This window comes from Hyperoodon ampullatus (genome assembly GCF_949752795.1).
Source record: "Hyperoodon ampullatus genome assembly, chromosome: 8".
Classification (NCBI taxonomy): domain Eukaryota; kingdom Metazoa; phylum Chordata; class Mammalia; order Artiodactyla; family Ziphiidae; genus Hyperoodon; species Hyperoodon ampullatus.
This window is the reverse complement of record NC_136921.1, coordinates 78,047,101-78,064,806: the sequence shown is the minus strand read 5'-3', so window position 1 is coordinate 78,064,806 and position 17,706 is coordinate 78,047,101. Positions and strand designations below refer to the sequence as shown.

General features: G+C 40.0%; 1 protein-coding gene across 2 annotated transcripts in view; it reads right to left on the bottom strand.

Moving 5' to 3' along the window:
* The window catches only part of GCA (grancalcin), a gene marked incomplete at both ends in the record, with an annotated part of 45,316 nt that overhangs the window by 16,798 nt on the left and 10,812 nt on the right, over positions 1-17,706 (bottom strand). Inside the window, one exon of one of the 2 annotated variants that reach the window (XM_079709856.1) lies at positions 2,185-2,211. The exons of the other annotated variant lie outside the window; for it this stretch is intronic. Within the exon in view, the coding sequence (XP_079565982.1) occupies positions 2,185-2,211 (27 nt within the window). Of the gene's footprint in view, positions 1-2,184; positions 2,212-17,706 lie in introns of those variants that run through there. 2 annotated transcript variants of the gene reach the window in all.

Genomic DNA, 17,706 nt, shown 5'->3' with positions numbered 1-17,706 from the left:
GCCAATACTGGGGGACAAGTCTAGACCCAGAGGTAAAAGGATTAGCAAAATTCCCAAAGCAGCTTTTGCTCTGAGGCAAAAAACAAACACCTAGACTTTGGTTCCAAGGCCTCCAAGGACGTGGAGGGCAATCAAGGCCTGGAGCATATCCAAGAAATTAAGGCTTACTGGAGACCCTCACACCTTAAGCTTCACAGAAGGAAAACTGAAAAAACTTTTTTCTAAGAAGAGAGGCCAAACTAAATATAAGCCTATTAGTGAAAAGCTCATGTTGAGGTGGTGCCAGGAGACTGGCTATAGACCCTCTACTGTGGCATCTCCATGTGTGCCTGGAGGGTTCAGCACACGTGTTTTTTAATCAAAGTCAGGCAAGCAGTATTATATGAAGAACCTGGCCTTAGGAATAACCTTCTATCTACGTTTCCTTCCTGTCTCGCAATATCAACTTCTCCAAAATCCAAAAATGTCAGAGCCTGATGGTGGCCAGGTTAAAGATGGTTGCAAATTCTTTGCAACATTTCCCCTGCAAAGCAAAGACTTTCTCTAATCCCTTGAATCTGGGCTGGGCCTGTTTCAGCTTTATCTGGTAGAAACTGCACCACATGCATTCCAGGCTTAAGACTTTAAGAGGACAGGCAGCTTTAGTTTCTCTCTTAGAACATGGCCAGCATGAAGAAGCTCAAGACCCATGTGGAAGGGCCCACATGGAGGGAAACTCAGACCCCTAGCCTACAAAGTAAACCCTGAAAAGTAGTTTATAATAAATTCATATTTCAAGTTGTCTTCCCAATAGTTTCAAATGAATCAAAACTGATCATTAGGTCATCAATGTCATCACCTGGTAATGCGACTGAAGAAAACCTTGGACTTAAAAGTGTCAACAATGTCATTTTCATGTAGTTTTGCACATTTCTGAATCTTTAGTATTATCTTTGATCCCTAGTTTCGTCCCAGAAATTTTCAACTACTTGTCCATTTTGTGAGGGTTACTTTGGTTAAACTAGATCATATAATCTGTAACCCTGGAGAATTCTGCACATATAAACTGTGTAATAAGTCACAACAGGCTGCACAGAACTCCACTTCATACCTCAGGATACCAGCTGTACCTTATGTCAGTGTTCTTCAAACATTTGCTTCCCTATCCCTAAAGCAATGTTGAAAAGTTATATACCTTCCCCCACAGTTTATGTTGACATATGACGTTCTTAAGTTTAAATAGTTGTAAAGAATGCAATGCCTAATACACTGTAAATCTTGACATTCACAAATGATGTCTTACATCACTCTTTGGAAAGTATCCATTGCTATCTACATACTATAATGATCTGATACTTGCTCCCACCCATTTTTTTTTTTTTTTAAGAGAAATGAAAAGGCCCTTCTGGAACATTTAGAAATTTTACCTTTTTCCTTTTATTCTTGGAACTTATTTTTTATTCTATTTCTTCCTCATCTGTATAAGCTTTCTATGCTTAAAATGTATCATTATGCTTGAAAATACTGATCACACTATAACACTTACCTAAAATAAAAATATGTACGTAAATTGAAATTTTAAATTTTGTTTTATTTCCTGTTACCATAACGGATACTACAGTCACAACTACCAACTCCCAAAAGTGATGCAGGATAAACAGTTACGTAAGAAAGTATAATTTTCTCCACCTCCCCACTCCCCCATCCCCGCCCAAAAAGTCTAGAAGAACACTGTCCTTGGTAGAATAGTAAACATTAGAAGACATTTAGCATACCTTAATTTATTCATAAGCAACACAGAGAACAGAAAAGAAGTGGTCAAAAAATTCAGGAAAAGGATGTCTAGCAAATCTGGGGAGGAGGGGGTTAGGAGGATTGGACGGAGGGGGGACCACAAAAGATTACCGGAACAAGAAAAAGGAGGCTTTGTTCCTCCATTCCAGGGAAGAAATTTCTAAAAACACTCCACACCCTTGGCTCCACAAGGACTCGTCTAAGGGTTCCTCAGGGACCAGAACACCTGCGGCTCCCCGCTCGGCCCCAGCCCCGGCTTCCTGCACGGCGCGAAGTCCCGGCGCCGCCGAGTACCAGAGGCGGGCGAAGTTAGCAGAGACCGACCGAAGGCGGATCCGGCACATTGGCACCGCCCGCCGGAGCGCCACACCCCGCGGAGGCAGAGGCCGCGCCGAAGCAGCCAGGACTCACCCCTCCTCCGTATCCCGGGTAGGCCATGACAATCTTGCGAACGTCAACTGTCACCCTTCGAGTCAGCGTCCGCCAGGCTGGGAGAAAAGCGGAGGTACAGCTGCAGGGGCAGGTGAGGTTGACAGACTCTCCGGCGGCGCCGTTCACTTCCTCGAGACCAACCACTCCCGGAGTCCAGCTCTGCCCTACTCAGCTCGGATTGGCTGAGACCGGCCCTTCGGAGCCTATAGCACCTAAGCCCGCCCCTTCCCCGAGGCTAGTCCCATCCATCTCGTCTCTGATTGGCTTCACGCGCCCAGTCTTTTCCTACTCCTCTTTTATTGACTCGCTCGGGTCTTGCGCTCTTTCCTCGCTAAACCGAGAACCCTTTGCAACAGTAACTTCCACCCTCTTTGGAAAGGCTCTCTAGGTCGGTTTCTTTTCTCCTTAGAAACCTCAGACCAGCAAGCGCATGACTTCTTTTAACCTCCACTCTTTTGAAGCTGGGCTACCGAATACATATCTGTGAATTTCAAAACTTGAAGAGTTACTTACATCTATTTTTCCGTAGCGTTGATGTCACATCATCAAAACTATGAAACCTTGACCTCTACTCCAAAGGTAGTGCTTCTGAGCTAAAACTCTCTTGACACCAAGTTTTACCAAAAGGTTATCATAGTTTGTTAGATAAATGGTGACCAGAAGTTGCCAGATTTAGCAAATAAAAATACAGGATGTCCAGTTAAATTTTATTCTAAAAAAAATGAAATTTTTAAAATATGAGTATGCCCCAAACATTGCATGGGTCATACACTTATACCAAAAAAATTATTCGCTGTTTACACGCTGATAATATACAAGGCATCCTATATATTATCTGGCAACCCGACAAATGACTCAACATTTGGGCAAACTCTTTAAGTTGTGCCTCCTAATTATATCCACCGAGGAACAGCTTGGTTTTTAATCATTCGGTGCAAAGTTAAATGCTCAACTACTTTGATTTATTAAGTAATAGTCATTGACAGTTCTGCTTTTCTCTGGAGCTCAAGTGAATTTTGTAGCTCCAGCTTGAAAAGGACAGGACCACACAGGGACCAGACAGCTGTAGACTTAGTTTAAAAACAAACAAAAAGACCATAATGATATTATTTTGAGTTATCTCTGAAGAATAAGACTACTGCTAAAATGTTTCTTAAAAATAAGGATGTGGAAGAAAGTGTCATCTATTAGCAGAGTAAATCAACCTTGCAAAGCTGAGTAACTGTTGGTCAGTTACATTACAGAGGAGGAACCTGTTGAACTTCCTAATTTTCTCAGGAAGAGATAGAGAGAAAGGAAGATTGCTAAGGTACAAGCCACTCTCGACAAAATGTGCATTGGTTCCCCTAACACAATAAGAAATACTTTAGCCAGTGAGGTTAAATTATTGGCATAAATAAATAAAGGGGGATGGTAAAACCTATTTGGTAAGAAGAAAGAATATTTGACTCATTAAAGCATCAAGTGATAAAGCATTACAAAGCAAAACAAATCATTGTGAAGTTTTATTCTAATTGATTAACTGCGTATTCAAAGAAATACTCAGAGAGGATCAAGTGTTTTACATTTACAATCTTAGTCTAAATCTCTGGTCAGAATTTTTGTGCATCTTCTTTTCATCATACTAGCCTTACCGATGCATTACATTTTTTTCAGAACTCCATGGGTTCCTTGCATTTCTACATATGTAGTTTCAAGATAGGGATAGTATTTTCCTCAAGGGCAGAGAGAAGATTTGCTGCAAGATAGCAAAGCTAATTTCTCCTTCCAGGGCAAAGTTTGCTTAGGTTTGCTAGCAGGACTTTCCTAAGCTTAGAGTTCCTTCATGCTGATTCAAACCCACTGCTTCTGCATCCCCCACCTAGGAGCTCCATTTCACTCAGTGGGACTTGGGAGCAAAAGGAATGCATGAGAACCTGAAGCTCATGCTGCCTGTGCTGTAAGTAACAAAGTTCTTTGTCTCTGACAGAGGAATCTCATGCCTTCTGTCAACTTCTATGAAATTGTGGCAGGCTACTTGTTAGCTTGCAAGTAGGATAAAATATCTGATCCTTTGAAGTTCTAGGCAATGTGTCTCTTTCTTAGAGAAAGAACTATCCAGGGAAGTTCCTACTGAAGGATAGCAGAATATGCCGCCCCAAAATATGCCACTTTGGCATAAGGATTATTTTGAACTGAAGGCAACTGAGAAGAAACAGATAAAAGAAAAGCTCTCTACTCTCCAATTGCCTAACAACAGGACCAAAGTGTCCCTCTTCCCCTTTCTACCAAGGACAGAAATGAATACTCTGAGACAAGTTTAGTCCCTTATCAATAAAGAAGGCAGGGACTTAAATCTGCATAACAAATCTTATGCTTGTTTATCTTTCTTTTCCTGGTAACCTCCCTGTAGCTAGTTTCCCCACACCTTTCTTTTCTCTTTAGCTGAAGATGGTATTTAAGCTGAAGTTCTAAGCCACCTCTGAGAATTATTTGTTTTTCATTTTTCTCTGGGTACCTCCTATGCATACATGAGGATTCGTGTTAATAAACCTCTGGGCTTTTTTTTCTCTTGTTCATCTGTTTTTTGTCATAGAGATCTCAGCCAAGAACTCAGAAGGGTAAAGGGAAATTGATTTTACCTCCCATACACTATCATGTGAGATGCAGAGAGGATTTTCTACACTATAGTCTGCTGTATCTGTCTCTAAACCTAGTATTTCATATTATAAATTTTCTAGTATAGGAACTTACAATAAGTCAATAAAGAGTATTTTTTTAAAGTAATTGTATGATCAGGCCACCCAAGATGGCTGTTCTCTTGCTCTCTGTACACCCCCTGCTTGACCAGGCCTGCTTCACCTACATCCTACTCACCTGACTAACCTCCCCACATACTTGCCCCAGGCCTTAGCTAATGGCTATTACTTTAGCCACTGTGATAGCTTATCAAAGGGGCAGTGAGAAGCATGCTCCTCTGCTGGTTTTCCTGGTAACCAATGAGCCAACCTGATGTCAATTCCCCCTATAATTGGTAACCCACTGTCCCCGGAGCAAAGACTGCCCCATGTCCTCCCACTGTCCCCCACACATGGAGGGGTGTCGCTCCAGGACCTTGCTTCAGATGTCTAAGTTCCCCAATTAAAAAAACCACTGATGTCTCTGTTGCTGACTCCGGGCTTTTTCTTCCGTCTTGAAACTGGGTAATTACAGGGCTTGCAGGGCTGCTTAGTGCAGCCCAACAGTAATAGTAATGAAAGTTTGCTCCATGATTCAGTGAGCATTGTATGAACAATATCATCCTATGAAACTGTAATGTATAAAAAACAATTTTAGGGGCGGACTCAAGATGGCATATTAGGAGGATGTGGAATTCGTGTCTCCTCACAACTGGGGCACCTACCAGGCACCGGTGGGGGGCCACGGACACCTAAGGGGACGGGAGGAACCCCCAGCGACCGGGTAGGACGTGGGACGTGGGGCAAGTGAAGGGGGAGGAGAAGTGGATATAGGAAAGGACTGGCGCTGCTGAGGGGCGGCTGGGGGAGGGGAAGGGATCCCACGCCTGAAGGGGGAACTTGGGGAACCACTGGGAGGGCAGAGGATCAAAAGGGAGCGTGGCCAGGTTTCCCCTGCCCACTCGGACCCCCAGGAACCTGCTGAGATCCTGGGCCTGATCCTCTGCCCACCTAGGCCCCCCCAGCTGCGCAGGTCCTGAGGGAGTGGGAGGGAGGGAAGGGGGAGCAAAAGTAAAGGCCGGACCTCCGGGACCGGCACCCCTGAGGGGCAGCTGGGGGAGGGGAGGAGTTCCTACACCCAGCGAGACCCACCCACGGTTAGGGGTCCAGCAGCGACAGGGGAGACGCTGGGGGAGACGGTACGGCAGGGCGTAAAGGAACAGAAGGGAAAGGGGCCAGTGTTTTCCCTGTCCACTCAGGCACGGGGAAGCCTGTTGGGCTCCCAGGCCTAATCCTCTGCCCTCGGAGCTTCCCTCCTGCTGTGCAGAACCCAAGCCCCGCCCCTACACCCCCACCCAGGGCCCCACCTCTACATTCGGAGACTCCCTCCAACGAGCTGGGCCTACACCCCACCCACACACCCTCACTCAAGGCCCTACCTCCAAACTCCAGAACTCCACCCTCCGGAGGCCCTCCTTTCAATGTGCTGCCTCTACCTTCTTCTGCAGGTCCTGAATGTCAACTCCCCACCCGCAAAGGTCCCGCCCCTGCCTGAGTTCCACCCCTGCCCCCCCACCCTAAACTCCGCACCCATAGCCAAGGCTTTTTCTGTTTTTTTTTTTTCTTTACTTTTTCCTCTTTTAGATTGGGGCTCTGTTTTACCTTGTTGATTCATTGTTGTTGATTCTTTTATATTTTTATTTTTCCTAATAAATCTTTTATTTTTCTGATTTTATTTTATTCTTTATACTTTGTAGTGATCTCTACTTTTGGCTTGTTCCCCCCTTCCCCCCCCTTTTTCCTTGTGGTAGTCGTTTCAATTATAGTTTTATTTTTCCTAATATATGTTTTATCTTTCTAAATTTTTTTTTTATTCTTTGATATTGTACTGCTCTTTTTTTCTTTCTTTCTTCCCTTTTTTTTTTTTTTTTTTTTTTTTTTTTACTGTGCCATGAAGCTTGTGGGATTTTGGTTCCCAGGCCAGAGGTCGGGCCCAAGCTCCTGTGCTGGGAGCTCCGAGTCCAAACCGCTGGACTAACAGAGAGCCTCAGACCCCAGGGAATATCAATCAGAGTGAGGCCTCCCTGAGGTCCTCATCTCAGCACCAAGACCCAGCTCTATCCAACTGCCTGCAAATTCCAGTGCTGGACATCTCAGGTCAAACAACCAATAAGACAGGAGTACAGCACCACCCATTAAAAGAAACAAACAAACAAACAAAAAATGACAAAAAAATGTTACAGATGATGGAGCAAGGTAAAAGCCTACAAGATCAAATAAATGTAGATGAGATAGGCAACCTACCCGAAAAAGAATTCAGAGAAATGATAGTAAATCATTTTACTATCAAATCCAAAATATTGGAAACAGAATGGAGAAAATACAAGAAACATTTAACAAGGATCTAGAAGAACTAAAGCGCACACAAGCAGTTATGAACAACACAATTACTGAAATTAAAAATACTTGAGAAGGAATCAATAGCAGAATAACTGAGGCAGAAGAACAGATAAGTGACCTGGAAGATAAAATAGTGGAAATAACTACTGCAGAGCAGAATAAAGAAGAAAGAATGAAAAGCACTGAGGACAGTCTCAGAGACCTCTGGGAAAACATTAAATGCAGCAACATTCAAATTATAGGGGTCTCAGAAGGAGAAGAAAAAAGGAAAGGTTCTGAGAAAATATTTGAAGAGATTATAGTCAAAAACTTTCCTAATATGGGAAGTGAAATAGTGAACAAGTCCAGGAAGCATGGAGAGTACCATACAGAATAAACCCAAAGTCAAACACGCCGAGACACATATTAATCAAACTATCAAAAATTGAATACAAAGAAAAAATATTAAAAGCAGCAAGGGAAAAGCAACAAATAACATAAAAGGGAATCCCCATAAGGTTAACAGCTGATTTTTCAGCAGAAACTCTGCAAGCCAGACGACATGGCAGGACATATTTAAAGTGATGAAATGGAAAAACCTACAACCAAGATTAATCTACCTAGCAAGGATCTCATTCAGATTCGATGGAGAAATTAAAAACTTTACAGATAAGCAAAAGTTAAGAGAATTCAGCACCACCAAACCAGCTTTACAACAAATGCTAAGGGATCTTCTCTAGGCAGGAAACGCAAGACAAGGAAGACCCCTACAAACACAAGCCCAAACAAATTAAGAACATGGTAATAGGAACATACATATCGATAATTACCTTAAATGTAAATGGATTAAATGCTCCAACCAAAAGACATAGACTGGCTGAATGGATACAAAAACAAGACTGGTACATATGCTGTCTACAAGAGACCCACGTCAGACCTAGGGACAAATACAGACTGAAAGTGAGGGGTTGGAAAAGGATATTCCATGCAAATGGAAATCAGAAGAAAGCTGGAATAGCAATTCTCGTATCAGACAAAATAGACTTTAAAATAAAGACTATTATAAGAGACAAAGAAGGACACTACATAATGAGCAAGGGATCAATCCAAGAAGAAGATATAACAATTGTAAATATTTATGCACCCAACATAGGAGCACCTCAATACATAAGGCAAATGCTAACAGCCATAAAAGGGGACATCAACAGTAACACATAGTAGGGAACACCCCACTTTCACCAAGGGACAGATCATCCAAAATGAAAATAAATAAGGAAACACAAGCTTTAAACATTAAACAAGATGGACTTAATTGATATTTATAGGACATTTTCACCCCAAAACAACAGAATACACTTTCTTCTCAAGTGCTCATGGAACATTCTTCAGGATAGGCTATATCTTGGGTCACAAATCAAGATTTGGTAAATTTAAGAAAATTGAAATCATATCAAGTATCTTTTCTGACCACAACACTATGAGACGAGACATCAATTACAGGAAAAAAAACTAAAAAATACAAACACATGGAGCCTAAACAATATGCTACTAAATAACCAAGAGATCATTGAAGAAATCAAAGAGGAAATCAAAAAATACCTAGAAACAAATGACCATGAAAACACGATGACCCAAAACCTATGGGATGCAGCAAAAGAACTTCTAAGAGGGAAGTTTATAGCAATACAATCCTACCTCAAGAAACATCTCAAATAAACAACCTAACCTTACACCTAAAGCAATAAAAGGAAGAAGAACAAAAAACCCCTGCAAAGTTAGCAGAAGGAAAGAAATCATAAAGATCAGATCAGAAATAAATGAAAAAGAAATGAGGAAACAATAGCAAAGATCAATAAACCTAAAAGTTGGTTCTTTGAGAAGATAAACAAAATTGATAAACCATTAGCCAGACTCATCAAGAAAGAAAGGGAGAAGACTCAAATCAACAGAATTAGAATTGAAAAAGGAGAAGTAACAACTGACACTGCAGAAATACAAAGGATCATAAGAGATTACTACAAGCAACTCTATGCCAATAAAATGGACAACCTGGAAGAAATGGACAAATTCTTAGAAAATCACAGTGTTCTGAGACTGAACCAGGAAGAAATAGAAAATATGAACAGACCAATCACAAGCACTGAAATTGAAACTGTGATTAAAAATCTTCCAACAAACAAAAGCCCGGTGCCAGATGGCTTCACAGGTGAACTCTATCAAACATTTAGAGAAGAGCTAACACCTATCCTTCTCAAACTCTTCCAAAATATAGCAGAGGGCGGAACACTATCAAACTCATTCTACAAGGCCACCATCACCCTGATACCAAAACCAGACAAATATGTCACAAAAAAAGAAAACTATAGGCCAATATCTCTGATGAACATAGATGCAAAAATCCTCAACAAAATACTAGCAACCAGAATCCAATAGCACATTAAAAGGATTATATACCATGATCAAGTGGGGTTTGCCCCAGGAATGCAAGAATTCTTCAATATATGCAAATTAATCAATGTGATACACCATATTAACAAATTGAAGGATAAAATCCATAGATAATCTCAATAGATGAAGAAAAAGCTTTTGATAAAATTCAACATCCATTTATGATTAAAAACTCTCCATAAAGTATGCATATAGGGAACTTACTCCAACATAATAAAGGCCATATATGACAAACCCACAGCCAGCATCATTCTCAATGGTGAAAAACTGAAAGCATTTCCTCTAAGATCAGGAACAAGACAAGGTTGCCAACTCTCACCACTATTATTCAACATAGTTTTGGAAGTTTTAGCCACAGCAATCAGAGACGAAAAAGAAATAAAAGGAATCCAATTGGAAAAGAAGTAAAACTGTCACTGTTTGCAGAGGACATGTTACTATACATAGAGAATCCTAAAGATGCTACCAGAAAACTACTAGAGCTAATCAATGAATTTGGTAAAGTTGCAGGATAAAAAATTAATGCACAGAAATCTCTTGCATTCCTATACACTAATGATGAAAAATCTGAAAGAGAAATTAAGGAAACACTCTCATTTACCATTGCAACAAAAAGAATAAAATACCTAGGAATAAACCTACCTAAGGATACAGAAGACCTGTATGCAGGAAACTATAAGACACTATTGAATGAAATTAAAGATGATACAAACAGATGGAGAGATATATACTATGTTCTTGGATTGGAAGAATCAACATTGTGAAAACGATTATACTACCCTAAAACATCTACAGATTCAATGCAATACTTATCAAACCACCAATGGCATTTTTGACAGAACTAGAACAAAAAATTTCACAATTTGTATGGAAACACAAAAGACCCTGAATAGCCAAAACAACCTTGAGAAAGAGAAATGGAGCTGGAGAAATCATGTTCCCAGACTTCAGACTATACTACAAAGCTACAGTAATCAAGACAGTATGGTACTGGCACAAAAACAGAAGTATAGACCAATGGATAAGGATAGAAAGCCCAGAGATAAACCCACGCACATATGGTTACCTTATCTTTGATACAGGAGGCAAGAGTATACAATGGAGAAAAGACAGCCTCTTCAATAAGTGGTGCTGGGAAAACTGGACAGCTACATGTAAAATAATACAGTTAGAACACTTCCTAACACCACACACAAAAATTAACTCAAAATGGATTAAAGACCTAAATGTAAGGCCATACACTATAAAACTCTTAGAGGAAAACATAGGCAGCGCACTCTATTATATAAATCGCAGCAAGATCCTTTTTGACCCACCTCCTAGAGAAATGGAAATAAAAACAAAAATAAACAAATGGGACTGAATGAAACTTAAAAGCTTTTGCACAGCAAAGGAAACTATAAACAAGATGAAAAGACAACCCTCAGAATGGGAGAAAATATTTACAAAAGAAGCAATTGACAAAGGGTTAATCTCCAAACTATACAACCAGCTCTTTCCAGCTCAATATCAAAAAAAGACACATCCCAATGCAAAAATGGGCAGAAGACCTAAATAGACATTTCTCCAAAGGAGATATACAGATTGCCAAAAACACATGAAAAGATGCTCAATGACACTAATCATTAGTGAAATGCAAATCAAAACTACAATGAGGTATCACCTCACACTGGTCAGAATAGCCATCATCAAAAAACCTACAAACAATAAATGCTGGAGAGGGTGTGGAGAAAAGGGAACCCTCTTGTACTGTGGCTGGCAATGTAAATTGATACAGCCACTATGGAGAACAGTATGGAGGTTCCTTAAAAAACTAAAAATAGAACTACCATTTGATCCAGCAGTCCCACTACTGGGCATATACCATGAGAAAACCATAATTCAAAAAGAGTCATGTACCAAAATGTTCATTGCAACACTATTTACAATAGCCAGGACATGGAAGCAACTGAAGTGTCCATCGACAGATGAATCGATAAAGAAGATGTGGCACATATGTACAATGGAATATTACTCAGCTATAAAAAGAAATGAAATTGAGTTATTTGTAATGAGGTGGATGGACCTAGACTCTGTCATATAGAGTGTAGTAAGTCAGAAAGAGAAAAACAAATACGGTATGCTAACACATATATATGGAATCTAAAAAAAAAAGGTTCTGAAGAACCTAGGGGCAGGACAGGAATAAAGACACAGACATAGAGAATGGACTTGAGGACACGGGGAGGGGGAAGGATGAAGTGAGAGAGTAGCATTGACGTATATACACTACCAAATGTAAACTAGATAGCTAGTGGGAAGTAGCTGCATAGCACAGGGAGACCCACTCATGCTTTGTGACCACCTAGAGGGGTGGGATAAGGAGGGTGGGAGGGAGATGCAAGAGGAAGGGGATATGGGGATATACATATGCATATAGCTGATTCACTTTGTTATACAGCAGAAACTAACACAACACTGTAAAGCAATTATACTCTAATAAAGATGTTAAAAAAAAACTTTAAATTATACATTTTTTTCAGAAAATACTCCATTATTTTATAAAAATAGCTATTTTTAGAGTGAATAGTATGTAACAGGCATTGTGTTATTCCTTGAAAGAAGTCCATCAGGTATACACTATTATTACCTCCATTTTATAAATGCAAAACGTAAGGTGGAGAGTTGTATATCACTTATCCATAGTTGCACAGTTTGTAGCAAAGCTGAGATTAGAATCCAGGAAATTTGGCTGCAGAATGTGATCTGTTAAACAATGCATTTGCCCCTCTCTCTCCACCCACAAGCATAGTATTTTAAAATGTAATAAAAATTATTTATACCATAAGTGGAGAGCGCTTAAAGAGCAGAAAAATGGCTCATCAATGACTAGAAAAATAAACGAGAAAATGCATGCTTTTCACTAAGATTAGCCAATAATTACTTCTCTTACACAGGATACATGCTTTCTGGTGACCATAAAGTTTTCAAGACTATAGTACTACCTAGAGTATTCCTTCCAAATCTTGGTGGTCTTTGGTCTTAGGGTAAGTTTAGATATTCAATTAACACTGAAATAACTATGGTTCCCTTTCCTATCTGTTGCTGCCTCATTTTCTCTTTCCCTCTAAATGAAATTTTTCTTTCTCCCCCTCTTTTTACAGATGGAGAAACAGGGACATGAAAGATAAGAGTAAATATTTACTGCTCCTCAGCAAACTTCAGTTCCAGAGCCAGAGCCTGCCCCCTCTCATAGAAATCATTCATATGCCAAATACTATAACAAGATATACCAGCTAATGAAAAACAGCATTAATGGAGCTTATTTTGTATCACTAAAAAATTTCACATAGACTAATTCATTTTAGTTAACAAATACTTATTGAACATCTATACTCTAGTACTAGTTTAGATGGAAAAAATATACATTAGTGGGAGTGAGAAGGATGTCCTTGCCCTTGTGGAGCTTATATTCTAGCAGGAAGAATAGAAAATAATAAGTAAAGCTAATGAATAAGTAAATTATTATATAGTATGTTAGAAGATGATAAATGCTGTGGAACAAAAGGAACATGAAAGCAGAGGTAGGTGTAGGGAGGTGACAGAGTAGGTGGCAGTATCAAATGGGATGCCCAAGGTAGCCTTGTGAAGTAGGGGATGTTTGCGTAAAGGCTTAAAGAACATGAACAAGTTAGGCATGAAATTATCTGTAGGAAGAATATTCCAGGCAGAACTGGAGTTACAATCCTAAAGCAGAAGGCTTCTGACCTGTTTAAAGAACAGCAAGGAGGCCAGTGAGTCTGGTGTGGATTAAGCCAGGACGAGTCATAGAGTGGTTACAGAGCAGGGGCATTGGGGCAGATCATGCCAGGCCTTTATAGGCCATTGCAAGGACTTTCTTTCATTCTCTGGGTGAGATAAGGAGCCATTGAAGGGTTTGGAGCCTTAGCCCGACGTGATATAACTTAATTTTTAAAGCATCACTCTTTTGGCTGTGCTGACAGTAGACTGAAGGGGGTTAGTGAAGAAGCGAGGAGATCTATTAGCAATCTGTTGATAATTCAGAGATGATGGTGACTTACTATGGAGCAGCAGTAGAGACGGTGAGATCATTTTCCACTTTTAAGGTATAGCCTTCAGGATTTACTGATGTTTTCGGATTTACCCCTTAATGGCTTGGTGACAAAGATTCTCTCCTTGACCCAACCCTAGCCAGTTTCTTCTGAGCTCTCTTCTTAATCCTATCCAATAAAAACTTGAACAAACACTAACTTAGTTCCTGGCAGCTCAAGGCTGTATCCCTATGATGACACTAGCATCCCCTTAAAGTGCCTTTGTGAGAAGACTCAAGGCTTCCAAAATAATTTACTGTTTGTTCCAGCCAACACCTGAAGATAGAGCTCCTGTCTCCCCAGCTCTGTGAGAGGGGAGGAGCCTAACTTCCATAAGTGCCAGTTACAAACCCACATGGGTTTCACATGAACTAGACCCTTCTTCCTGCTTTTTGTAAGTTTTTCGCTTCCCTGGTTCTACAGAGACCCCACTTACCCCTCCTTATTCCCTCATCCTCCCTTTAAAATACACAGTCACCTCTGTACAAATCAAAGTTGAGTCGAGTTCATGCTGAATTCTTTTCCCTATTATTATTATTTCCCTATTATTAATAGCATATGACCAACTTAAATCATCCTTACCACTTTAACTAGTGTCCAGTTTTGTATATCTTTGCCAGTGGTGGCAACTGGAGGAAGAGCTGTTTGGAATGGCCAAATCAAAAATCAACTTTGAACATGTTAGATTTGAGACACCTAGGAGACTAAGTGACAATGTCATGTAGGTTGTTGATCTAAGAGGCTGGCTGGAGTGAACAGTGCCTACCAACCATCCAGCATCTGCTTTTTACTGAGCCTTGCTACTCTCCACTTGATACATATACAGCAACTGTTGAGAAATAATGAAGAATTCAGTGGGAGGTGAGAGGTGTTCCTCCAAAATGGCCCTAAAATGAAAATTAATTGCTGTTGGCGGTAATGAAAGTGAGAGAGGCCTAAGAAATTAATGCTTCTTTGACATTGTTGTCCATAAAAATTAATGAATAATAGAAATAGCTTATGACCTAGTAGATTAAAGGTGAAGCTTATTATATATGCAAAGTGATTCTGGCAACCTTTAAATCCATATAGCTTGAGAAATTATGCACACCCAATGTCTTAGTCAGCTCGTGCTGACATAAAATACAATAGACTGGATGGCTTAAACAATGGGAATTTATTTCTCACAGTTCTGGAGACTGAAAATCCAAGATCAAGGTGCCAGCAGGGTTGGAGTCTGGTGAGATCACACTCCTTGAGTTGCAGATGCTGCCTTCTCACTGTATCCATGCTTGGCCTTTTGTTGGAGGGAGACAGAGAAGCAAATTCTCTGGTGTTTCTTATAAGGGCACTAATCCCATCATGAGGGGCATACCTACATAACCTCATCTAAACCTTATTACCATTCAGTGACCCTATCTCCAAATACCATCACACTGGGACTTAGGCTTCAACAAATGAATTTTAGGGGGACACAGTTGTCTATAACATACAAGACCTGAAAGGTGAGGAAGAGGAGACATTTAGTCCTAAGTGTCTGTTGTGTTGTCACCTTGGATCCACCCTAGAATTTATTTATTTCATGCTAAAATGTATTCACATAGATTTCATGCCATTGCTTTAATTGATATACATGCAATAATTATCATACTTTCTTCAGAAATTATTAATTGTCTTTTTAACACGCAATAATGAAGGCTCTATATGTGTTCATTTAGTAAGGCACAAAAATATGGCAGTATAAAATGAAGTCATTTAGGGGCTTCCCTGGTGGCGCAGTGGTTGAGAGTCCGCCTGCCGATGCAGGGGACACGGGTTCGTGCCCCGGTCTGGGAAAATCCCACATGCTGCGGAGCGGCTGGGTCCGTGAGCCATGGCCGCTGAGCCTGCGCGTCCAGAGCCTGTGCTCCGCAACGGGAGAGGCCACAACAGTGAGAGGCCCCCGTACCACAAAAAAATAAATAAATAAAATAAAATAAAATAAAATAAAATGAAGTCATTCAGTAATAATTTCATTAAAAGTCCAAAACTTTCAGTTTCTTTTAGCAACTGCCTAAGGGTTCTGCCCACTGGTGAGGACAGAGAGATATAATAAGCTTCCCAAATAAGACAAAAATGAATATTATTTACCATTTGTTACTGAAACCAACCACTTGACAAATTGACCTTATTCAGCTAGGCTTTCAACAACACAATTCTCTAATTCTGGTAATATTAACTACTCTTTTGGCAGAAGAGTACTATTTATTAAAGCAATTTAATAAACAGTAATGCATATATGAAGAGTGTCAACAGGGCTCTTCAGAAAGGTGAGGAATGGTAGCTTCTGAATATATACATCCTCACTTGGATTGCTAAGCCCTATTAAGGAATTTGGATGCAATACAAACATCTTTAGAAATGCTATATATAATGTTAACCACAATGTGTGTCTACAACTAATGCTCAATAAAAGCAGCAACACTATAATTAATAGCCTAGGTAAAGTAATCTGTGACTCGAGTAATAGTGGAAAAATACCTGTCTTAATTTTTATTTTATTTATTTATTTTTAAAAATTTATTGGGTTTTTTAAAATTTATTTTTGGCTGTGTTGGGTCTTTTTTGCTGCACGCAGTCTTTCTCTAGTTGTGGCAAGTGGGGGCTACTCTTCGTTGTTGTGCACAGGCTTCTCATTGCCATGGCTTCTCTTGTTGCAGAGCATGGGCTCTAGGCATGCAAGCTTCAGTAGTTGTGGCACGTGGGCTCAGTAGTTGTGGCTCACAGGCTCTAGAGTTCAGGCTCAGTAGTTGTGGTGCACGGGCTTTGTTGCTCCGTGGCATGTGGGATCTTCCTGGACCAGGGCTCGAACCTGTGTTCCCTGCATTGGCAGGTGGATTCTTAACCACTGCTCCACCAGGGAAGTCCCTCCTGTCTTAGATTTTAAATCCAGGTTTCATGCTCATGAATATCAGACATGAGATTAACATGAGATCATACACTCACAAAACTGACTTTCTAGAAAGATATAAATGAAATAATTTTGACTGATACTTCTGGCTGGTGTTTATCCCTTTAGTAAGTAACTTGATTATGTATCATGTGAGTTTAAGTTACCAAAAACTAAAATAATTTAATCAAAACCATAAAAGTGGTCCAGTTCTTAAATTTTTAGATTATAGATTAGCTAAAAACTGAGATCATCTCATTTCCACAGTAATCTTCAGGTGTTTTGTGCATGTGTGAAGATAAAATTGCTGGTGGAAATAAGACCTGGTAATAAGAATGAATGAAAAAATTAGAATCTTTTTTTAAGATAAATGTTTGTTGTTTATTTATTTAGCCGTGCCTCATGGCTTGTGGGATTGTAGTTCCCTGACCAGGGACTGAACCGGGCCCTTGGAAGTAAAAGTGCAGAGTCCTAACCACTGGATCACCAGGGAATTCCCGTACAATCTATTTATATAGCACATAATACTTTTCACAGCTATTTTTCAGATTATTACATTTGATCTTCACAACAATCTTGCGAAATAAGTAGCACCAATTACATTTTAAGAGAAACCTAAGAGAGTAATAAGATGCATTGCGAATGCAGGCACAGATCAAAAGAGTTGCAAAATCTTTTTAAAACAAAATATAACCTAATGATTTTCATGTTCGGAAAATGACAACCCTCAGTGTTGTAGTTTTGAATGAATGAATGAAGTCCCATGCTTAAAGCTTTCTAAGGTAAGAATTAAGCTATAAAGCACTTATAAGGTAAAAGAAAAAGGAAAGAGTTTAGTACTCTCCTTGTAAGGTCCCAGAGGATAGGAATTATGACATATATTAACATAGATGAAGACTCATGATCAATGATGGTGCCAGAACAACCTGGGTGGATAGAAGGAACCCAGTTAATGCACCATCCACAAGATCTTCTCAACTGAGCCTACCTAAACATTTGCTTTGCTTTCTGGACTTTA